The sequence below is a fragment of the Nicotiana sylvestris genome, chromosome 10 (genome assembly GCF_000393655.2).
Source record: "Nicotiana sylvestris chromosome 10, ASM39365v2, whole genome shotgun sequence".
Lineage (NCBI taxonomy): Eukaryota > Viridiplantae > Streptophyta > Magnoliopsida > Solanales > Solanaceae > Nicotiana > Nicotiana sylvestris.
Genome location: NC_091066.1, coordinates 18,072,695 through 18,083,603, shown reverse-complemented (window position 1 = coordinate 18,083,603; position 10,909 = coordinate 18,072,695). Strand labels below are relative to the sequence as shown.

The 10,909-nt window shown below is 33.9% G+C and overlaps 1 protein-coding gene across 1 annotated transcript; it reads left to right on the top strand.

The window, feature by feature from the left end:
• The first annotated feature begins 246 nt into the window (after window positions 1-246).
• LOC104231128 (uncharacterized) lies at window positions 247-7,905 on the top strand. The gene is made up of 7 exons (XM_009784071.2): window positions 247-818; window positions 1,762-1,896; window positions 3,156-3,508; window positions 4,467-5,211; window positions 5,296-5,392; window positions 7,364-7,418; window positions 7,543-7,905. Exons 1-7 carry the CDS (start codon window positions 419-421, stop codon window positions 7,603-7,605), a joined length of 1,848 nt encoding a protein of 615 aa, XP_009782373.1. The 5' UTR covers window positions 247-418; the 3' UTR covers window positions 7,606-7,905.
• The last annotated feature ends 3,004 nt before the right edge of the window (window positions 7,906-10,909 follow it).

The window sequence follows — 10,909 nt, the reverse complement described above, 5'->3', positions numbered from 1 at the left end:
TTTTTGGTTTCATATAGAGATTATTTGTTACTTTCACTCAACACATATATTATTTTGATTAATCAACCAATTTTCTTTGTTATAAAATTTCAAATACTTTTAAATATAAAAGGCATTTAAAACATTTCATGTACAAATGTACTATAGAAAAGTACATGAATTTTTTTTCTCATTGATATAAATATATTCTCTTCCTTAATTCTCTCCTTTAAGGAAGTAATATTTCAAATATCATATTATCACATGGAATATTATATTGGAACATTCTTTGACATGCTTTACAAACTTTATTTGAAGCCTTTCTTTTTTTAAAAAAAATAAATCCAAACGCTAACTCTTTGGTTCTATGGATTGCCTGCGAAAGAACATTTCAGAGGAAAAGTTCAGCTGCTCGTTCAAACCCTAACTCTTTGGTTCTATGGATCCTCGTCGTCCCTCTCGGGTTATAGATCCAAAAGTTCGTCGGGTGGGTTTTTTCGCACCCGACCCACACATTAACGACCCGGATAACCATCCCGGGCTTTCCTCATCTCCATCCGGTAATTCAATGATCCCTCATGCCTTCGAGAGCGTCTCACAGGCTGTTCCTGTTCCTAATTCTACGTCTACGTCGCGGCCTCGGCGGTCTTCTTTTGACGAGAGTGAGCAATTGGTAGGAAGCTACAATCCTATGCAGTCGGTGCTTGGGACTTCGCCGGCGTCTAGTGGAATTGGCGTAGAGGGAGAGTTTTCCGAGGACTCAACACACTGGAGTCGTCAAACTGACGGCTTCGGTTTGACTTCAGCTGCCCGATTGACAGAGTCGAAAGACGATCAAGGTACCTCTAGCATTCGTAATTTGGCCCATTTAAACTGGGCATTATTGTTGATTTATGATTCCCTAAGTTTTCGTATAGGTATTTGCAATGCTAGATAATGTGGAAAGCGTCTTTGTATTTGTGTAAACTGGCAGTACGAACTTTTGCTCTCTTTCTTTATTATTTACGACGGTGGCGTTCGAGCCAGCTTGCACACATTTTGATTATTCCAGAGGTACGTGCTACCTCCCCAACATACCTACTACCTCCCACCAGTACCGAGATACCTGCTACCTCCCACCAGTACCGAGATACCTGCTACCTCCCACCAGTACCGATATACTTGCTACCTCCCACCAGTACCGAGATACTTGCTACCTCCCACCAGTACCGAGATACCTGCTACCTTCCACCAGCACAGGTACCTGCGACCTCCCACCAGCACAAGTAGCAGTTAACTCTGCCCACCAAGGCTTAGGCAGATGGAGACTTTTCCTCATTGCATTCGTTGCTCGATTTGGAGTACATGACAATTAGATTTAAACTTTTGAACCCGATCCTAATATCAACTGAACACAAGATCCAGAGATTCTATGTAGTATACTCTTCTGAGACCATATACTCTGCACATTCAGTATCATCTTGTAACTTGTAATTCTAGCTTTATTTATGAGGCACTATATGGTAATGTTTGATCTTATAATTAGGACGACATGTGGAGCATTGTTACTGATGTAGTTCAAAAGTTTTATCTGAGCTATCATTTCTGACTTTTCACATCTTAGGAGCAAGAATGCTGGTGATAAATAATGCTTTCCTGCTCGCATTATTTGCACTAAACCCCTTTATTCGTCAATTAACAACAATTAGGTGGGCTGAAAAGCGAGTTCTTCCTCCCAAGAACTTTGATCTTGCTAGAACCAGTGTTTCTCAGATGATGATAAAAAACATTTTTGTCTTGCAGAACTGATCAGTGCACAAGTTGCTGAAACTTCAAATGAGGTAGAAAGAAATGCAAAGCCACTGAAAGGGAAGACCACCAAAGCTGAAAGGCGTGCACTGCAGGAGGCTCAAAGAGCTGCAAAAGCTGCTGGAAAAGGTTTCAATCATCTTCCCTATTAAGTTAGGAAAGCAACCGCTATACGTTATCTTCACACAGGGGAGTAGGGTGGAAACAAGGATTTTAGAGTTTACTTTCTTTGTGATACAACTTCTGTTAACTAGTTTGTGTCTTTATTATTCAGACTTCATCTGGGGCTAACTTGTCTAGCGAAAGAATTTGTTATTGTTCATTTTCTAGAATCATATGATTTTCTGCTTACATACTTGTACAACGTTGTGATTTCTATGAAACGCCTCTCTCCGTCAGCAATCCCCACCTTTTCCAGTTGCTTGTTCTTCTTTCTTGTTAATGGATGCCTCTGTTTATTGAATGTGCTGCTTTTGAAACATCAATCTTGTTGTTTGATTGTCATGCTTGATAGTAGAATTGATAGAAAAAAAGAAGAAGATAATGGAACTGATAGAGGATAGAGTATATACTTGTTTAGGTTCTTTTTTTTATTTGATAAGTTATACTTGGTAAGTTTTTATATGACTGTGTTTGTGAGACTCCATATATCCTGATTTTCTTTCAGAGAAAAAGTTATGCCATCACCTGGCATCTATTTTTTTTTTTTTTTTTGATAGGTAGACCTGGCATCTCTTACAAGTGTTATTAGCTTTATTCTTAAAATAGCCATCTCTTTGTGATGTTGAGAATATCTAGTTGTGTGTCTCTGAGTAAAGATATGAAATGTACTAGCTGCTAATACACAGCATATGTATTTGCATCCATAAGATTCTCCAAGGACCTAGGTAGGTCAATGTCGAAGGCTTGCTTATTTTCATTTGTAACCACCAAATTGTGTCATAGAAAATTATTAGTCTTAATTATTATCTTCACGTTCTCTTGAAACATTGGGGGTTGGAGTGAAACGGCATTAAAGAAATGAATTGGTTCCTCCTATTTCACTTTTTATTTGCTTTCTTCTTGAAACATTGGGGGTTGGAGTGAAACGGCATTAAATGGAGCAAAATGAATATTGAAGATTCATTAGTCGAACACTAGTCCATGACTAGCTCGGACTTGAAGGCATAGTAGTAATAGTTGTTCTTGCTTTCTTTTTTGAAACATGAAAGAAGGTTTATAGTTGTGACTTGTGACATTACCGTAAGAAGATTTCTGAATAGTGAGTACATGATGGTAATTGGAGCTTCCAAAAGCTGTATGCTAATTAAAGTTAGGTCAAAAAATCTTTTTGCGGAGTCATTAAATCATCTTTCTGAAAATTTATTTTATTTTTGGATCATATATAGGTGGAGAAACATCTGGGACAAAGTTACATGGACAGTCTGGTAAACCTTCTAAGAAGCCTTCACAAAAGAAAGATGGTGGCCCCGTGATATCATCTGTAGCTACTTCTCAGACAAAAGGAGGTGACCGACCACTAGAGAAAGATCGCAAGAAAGATGTACCTGCTCCTAGGATGCAATTTGATGATAATAATCGTGTTGAAAAAGCTAAGAAACGTGCAGTAGTTAAAAAGACTGAAGCTAGAAATAGGGCAGAACTGTTTCGGCATTTACCTCAGTATGAACAAGGAACTCAGCTACCTGATCTTGAATCAAGGTTTTTCCACCTTGACCCTATGCATCCTGCAGTTTACAAGGTAACTTCCCCATGCGTCATGTCCCATTTTTGTTTATTTCTGCTTTGAAATGGGAACATTTCACAGAAGTAGTTGTCTAAGATACTAAGCTTGTCATGGAGGACTTTATTCAGCAAGTAACAAGAAGAGATGCACATTATCATCTTGCTTCGTGATATTGCATCTGTTGTCAGATGCACTAAGACTGTATTATCACCGGACTGCTGAGATCCCTGCTGTTTTGACTTTCACTATGCCTCAGTCCCAACCTAATTTGAGTCAGTATATGAATCCTCTATATTTATTTCGCTTTGAACCAGTTTCATTATGTTACTCAATAATTTAAGTTTCTCAAACTCTAGATATCCCCTACAATTTCTATGGACATACAAATCTCTAAACAAACTAAAAAGAACTTTAGCAAACATTGAATGATTGAACCTAATGGAAGTGTACTAGTATGACAAAACCTTAAATCTCATAAATTGGTATTACCTAGGTGGAGTTTTTGCTTTCTTTCCTTTTGATCTTTTCACTAAGTTTGTGTGAATTTCAGGAAATTATAAGTCTTTTGAGATAACTTCATTCGGTTCGTCCCATTTTAAACCCTCCAATCACTGTTGTACCTCACCTGCCGATGGATACATCTGGAGATCTAAGTAGTACATTGCTAGATCATATCAGATGTTCTTCTCTCATTTTATCTTCTATATTTTCTTACTTTAGGAAGCAGATGCTCTAACTACTGAGCTACATGCTCTTTTCCTAATTTTATCCTCTAAATTTTCTTACTTTAAGTTAATTTTATTTGCTTTATGATATCATTATACCCAATTTTTTTTTAGTTAAAAATTTGAATACAACTACTAGTTGTAGTTTGTGATTAAATGTGGACTTAAAGCATTGTTAATTCTAGTATGACACTAAGTGGTTTAGAAATGTCACATGTCTCCATGATTGTTTCTGAACTTCTTACCAGGTAGGACTGCAGTATTTGGCTGGGGATGTTGTTGGGGGAAATGCTCGCTGTGTTGCAATGCTGCAAGCATTTCAACAAGCCATCAGAGATTACTCTACACCTCGTGAAAAAGCTCTAGGTAGAGATTTAACAGCAAGGATCAATGGCTATGTTTCATTTTTTAACGAGTGTAGACCCCTTTCTATTAGCATGGGAAATGCAATTCGCTTTCTAAAAGCTCGTATAGCCAAGTTATCTTTAACTCTTTCTGAGTCAGAAGCAAAGGCTGCTCTTTACTCAGATATTGAGCGCTTCATTAATGAGAAGATAGTACTAGCTGACAGAGTAATAATAAGACAGGCAGTTACGAAGGTCAGAGATGGTGATGTTCTTCTCACATTTGGTTCTTCCTCTGTTGTTGAAATGATTCTGCTACACGCTTACGAGCTTGGGAAGCGATTTCGTGTAATAGTGGTAGATTCTCGCCCTAGACTTGAAGGCAAGGCACTACTTCGGAGGCTGGTGAAGAAGGGCCTGTGTTGTACATACACTCATATAAATGCTATTTCTTACATTATGCATGAAGTCACTAGAGTGTTCATGGGTGCTGCATCTGTATTATCTAATGGGACTGTGTACTCTAGAATTGGGACTGCATGTGTTGCTATGGTTGCTCATGCATTCCGTGTTCCTCTACTGATTTGTTGTGAAGCATATAAGTTTCACGAGAGAGTGCAGCTTGATTCTGTTTGTTCCAATGAGCTAGGTATGTCCTATTCATAGATTATATTTCCTGCCATATATTGCAATATTATCTGTGTGGCTATATTGTCTATTAACTCAATTGCAGGTGAACCAGATGCCATTTCCAAAGTTCCTGGTGGACTGGATGTCAATTTTTCGGATAACTGGACAAGCAATGATAATATTCAGCTTCTGAATTTGATGTGAGTGGTTTTCTTCTTTTAGAGTCTGTTTGGAAAGTCATCCTGTAATTGGAATTGGTGTAATTAATAGGGTAGTAATTACACAGCCTAGTAATTTCACAGTTGTGTAATTACGACGACTTGTTTGTTTGTCATAGCGTAATTACACTGTAATTACAAGTTTACTGTTTGGTTGCACAAGTGTAATTACACAGTTAGATTAAATTTTAAATTAAGTAATTATCAAAACTTAAAGCTAATATAATAGATATATGCCTATAAATTTTTGTAAATATAAATGACATTATATTTGGTATTTAAGATGTATATTTTTTCGTGAATATACATTAATTAGTAATCATGTATTTATAACTAATATTGTAATTTTTTTTTATATATATTTATATTTAAATTAGTAATATTTAATTTAGATATTTACAAAAATTAAAGATATATGTTTTGTAAGAACATCATGGAATTCATGTTTGATAAAATAAATTAATATTTATAAAATAATGTCATAACATAATTCAAATGTTTGATAAAACTAATCAATCAATTCTAACTAAAAAATGAACGACATGCAATGTGAGCCAATACTACTAAAACAAGTAAATTGGAACTATGAATATAACACATTTTCAAAATTCAAAAAAAATAAAATCGTTTAACATATGTCAAATTCCAACATAGTAATAGTAAGTTCCACTGCAATTTAAGATAAGGAAATATGATATGTTTATAACCACATTCAACAACGAAATTCCACTTTAATTACATCACTCATTATATGCCAAGTTTGTTAATGACTCATTAATTCTAATATTAGGAGGTGTAGTTTATAAAAATAGAATAATAAACTACATAAAAAATAAAATATAAGCAATTACATGGAATCACAAGAAATAAAGATAGAGAAATAAAAGATAAATAATGTACAAAGAAAAATATATTTTAAAATTTCAAAAAAAAAAAAGTAAAAATAAAATTAAAAAATTAAAAAAATAGAAATAAAAAGTTATAAAGAAAATAAATTAAAATAAAAACAAAAAGGAAAGAAACTAAAAAGCAACCTTGTAATTACACAGTGTAATTACCACCAATTCTCACCTCCCCCTTGAGAATTGGAGAGTGTAATTACACCCCTCCAATTACACCCAATTCCATGCTGACCAAGTAATTACTTGGCCAAACAAACATGTCAAACTGTGTAATTACATCCAATTACACTTAAATCCATTTCCAAGGTGGCTTTCCAAACAGACTCTTAATTTTCTCTCACAAATTAAGGATAAATTATAGTTTCCTTTGATTTTTATAAAGCTCTATCTGTCCATAATGTCCTAATATTGTTAAATCGAGTCTTTAGCATTGGGGAGTTTGTTATGGTTTATCTGCTTTCTTCCCCATCTGCATTAGATACATTACAAGGGCATTGGGGTAGGAACAAAAAACTTCACATATATCTAGGAAAAGAAAAGTTTCATGACATCAAGAAAAGGATGAACCTTAGTTTTATGATGAAATGTGGAGTAGAAGTGCATAACAACTTAAAATCCTCCGAAGCTACCTATTATTTACAAGAACAAACTGAATTGCCCTTGAGCTCCCTAGGAAAAAGTCATTTTCCACTACGCTGCTCCTTTCAAAATCACTGCCTCAACTCCTTAGTAAGCTGTAACTTGCTTAAAGTTTCCGGACTAAAATTGTTACTTGAGAAATCGAATGTTGTCAACTAGAAGTGAGTCGGAAAACAAAGATACGTTGTAGTGCACAATTTTAGGCTAGAAAACATAAATGTGAGTCCTAAGACACTACTCAAAAAGAAAGTCCGACTCCTAAGATGCTCTTCTGGTAATAAGATGTTGAAAACGTATTGACAAGTAGAGAAGAAGTAACTTTTCCTCAGAGAAGTTTTTAGTCAACCCTTAAAGGAAATTAAACAAATAAGATTTTCTCATTCATCTAATACCTAATCCATGATTTTAATAGGTATGATGTTACTCCTTCAGACTATGTCTCAATGATCATCACAGATTATGGCATGGTAAGTGAATTTCACAATTTTGCTTGCAACCTTAGTTCTTTAGATTTCATTACTGCAGTTTGAAATCTTTAGGAGTTGTATCCTTTTATCCCTACTCATTTCATGGTCTTTTGGTGTTTTTCAGATACCAACTACAAGTGTGCCTGTGATTGTGCGAGAGTATGGGAGAGAACACCTCCTCATATGAATTTAGCAATTGGATGTGGCAACGGCTACCAACTTACTGACAAATTTTTGCTGTCATATAATACCTTATAGGAAATGAATGCATTCACTAAAATCATTAACCTCACAGAAAAAAATGAATGCATGCATTAATTTTTTTTGTCTTGGAGTTTATAGAAATTTACACAGGTCTCAGTAAGATCTTTTATTTAAAATATTATTTCTCTGACAAATTACTAGGTCATAGGTGTCGGGTGGCCCTTTGTTGGACTGATGTTTGTATATTTTACAATACAAAATCTCTCTCGGAAGATTCCGCTAAGATTTTGAGATTCTTGTGCAACTGTTTGTGCAGTTAGCTTCACAAGCAGACTAATATGCATGACTAATACTTTCTTAGCTTACTTAGAGCCCGTTTGGATGAACTTGTTTTAAGTGACTTTTAAGCCAAAATAGCTTTTAAGCTATAAGTTAGGAATTCTAACTTTTTGCTTTTGGCTTGTTTTTGTCATTTTAGCTTAAAAATAAGTGCTTAAAAGCACTTTTTTACTTTATCCAAACACTACAAAATGACTTAAAAGCTATTTTAGCTTAAAAGCACTTAAAACAAGTCAATCCAAACGGGCTCTTAATCTCGAGACATCAGGGGCGGTCCGACGAATTTTGTGGCCTAAAGTCAAATTTTATGAGGGCATTAACTTTTTTTAAATATTTATTTATTTATTTGAAGTCTATTTTTCTAGCTTTTCTTAGATACAAAGTTTTTAATGATTTTCTTATAATCAATAACTCTTAATAAGTATTTCTCAATTGACAATATAACTAATCCACTTAACCTTTCTTGAGACATTGTGGATCTTTGGTAAGATTTTATTAATTTTAATTTTGAAAACTTCTTTCCACTGAAGCACCGGTAACATGAGTTATTAACATTATTCCATAAGTAATATAGACATTTGGAAAAGAATCAGATCTTTTTATTTGATTGAGTGTATCAATTAAATTGTTATCTTCTAATTGTACTATTTTCCTTAATACTTTTAATTAGAAAATAAATCTAAATCACCAATATCAAATTGATTATTATGCTTTAAGGAACATTCAAGATTAAAGCAATATGTTTTCAAATTTTCATCATCTAGTGATCTTAGTTTTTACCGCTAAATAGAAAATCAAAAATATTTTCATATGCTTCGAATTGCTCAAATATATTTTGAAGTGAAAAAATAGTCTTGTCTATTATGTATAAAAGTAATCAATGGGTAACGTAGGAGACATCTCTATTTTTTTTCCCAGGGAATTTTTGAATTTCCACTGGTTAGCTTTTACGTCGCTCCATAAAATAAAATGTGAATAACCCGTCCTCTAAAGGACTCTTCAAAAGATTTTGAGATTTCATTATCAACATTATCATCAAATTGTTACTTCATATATATTATACATTTCTTATGAAATTTGGGTTCGATATTCATTTCAAGTGCAAATTTCCTTGCAAAAATCTTAGCAGTTGCAAATTGTTATATTTATTAAAGAAAGAAATCGAACTTTTTCACTTCACAAAACTTTTTTAAAAGGCTGAATACATACGGAGACACTTAAAGTTGACACGATTTTTCATTTAGACACCTGAACTTAAGGGTGTTCCTATTGAGCACTTATACTAACCGAAACTTATTCCAATTGAGCACTTCTTTGACAATCAGCCAAGCTTACAAAGTTTGTACAATGCACTCGCTGCTGATGTGGCGAATGGCGAATAAAAAAAGGACATATATTATTTTGAGTAAAAAAAAAGGAAAAACTATGTTAAATCTATTTAATAAACAAAATAATCGGTGGCCTTGGTGTTCTTTACTATTTTCATGTGTGTTCTTGTTCTAAGCATGATTTTAATCCAAATTTTTAAGAGAAACTCCTCCAAATTTGTTATAACTTCAACTAAAGTTTGCCCACGACGACCCGAAGACAGACCCAATATTAATTTCCCAAACTTTCATCAAATCAAATAATCCATTTTAAACCTTCAAGCTTTTTAAATACCCCATTAATGGTGGCTTTCATTTAGTCGCAGTTCTCTGCAACAAGATTTGAACATTTTCTTGCTTGAATCCGGGAATCTCAAATCCCTCTAAAAGCTTCTCCTCTGAAAGTGGGAACACAACTCCTATCTTTGAATGAGGATATTGATCTGATATTTTCATTATCTCAAGCAGCAGACATTTGCCTTTAGCATCAGCTCTTTTTTCTGCTTTACTTCATTGCTCCTCCTCTCTATTAGCTCTTAATGCATACAGTGAAGCAAGAATTTGGCAAGTATTTGTTTCAAGTCTTTACTAAATAGACTGGTGTCATGCCCTTAGTATTACACGAGAGAAAGAAGGGGGTGTGGCTGCTTCTCTACGGCCAGCGATGTCATGGCAGATTTATTTTGTTTTTGAGGGAGAAGAAGAAAAGAAAAAAGAAAAAATAAAAAAATAAAAATCTGTTTTTTGGGTTTCACGCGCCTATATCGGATGAAACTCACTTTATGTGCCAACTCAGCAACAAGTGCTCAATTGGAATAAGTTTCACGTAGTATAAATACTCAATAAGAACACCCTTGAGTTCAAGTGTCTAAATGAAAAATCGTGTCAACTTGACTTGTCTCCGTATGTATTCAGCCTTTTTAAAACTAATACATAACCTATTAGGTGTAACAAAAAATGGAGCCTCCACAAATATGGGGCCTAAAGCAATTGCTTTGTTGCGAGACACTTGGTTATGAAAAAATATTTTTGTTATCGTTGGTAGATGGAAAAAAGAAAAAAGAAGAGCTGATAGCATCGATCCCTTGCGAGAAAATTTCAAAGGCTAGACCAAAATGTCCCTATTTCTGTATTCTTTTTTAGTTTGTGTCACATAAATAATACTGTAATTTTTCTATTTTTCCATCTTTTATTTGATGGTTTGAATGTACAAGTAGAAGAAAATGAAAAGAAATGGTTAAAAATAGTTCATAAAGAAAACAACACATACAAATTTAATTTTAAATAAATTTTGATTGTAATCTTTTTATAAAATAATACTGTAGTAAGTATTAATGTGTGTATCAAAGAAAGAACTGTCTCAGATTAAAACGGAGTAAGTTATGTTAGACATATCATTACTTGAAAAGTAAACTTTTCTATATCCTACTTGCTAAAAAAAAAAAACCCGGTAATAGTATAGTACTTGATATCAGTATTAGCTAATTAAAACTATATCAAGTATAAAATAATACTTGAATTGAGATATTAGTTATACTACTAGTATTAGTGACACTGAAAATAGAAAAAGCCAAATACCAA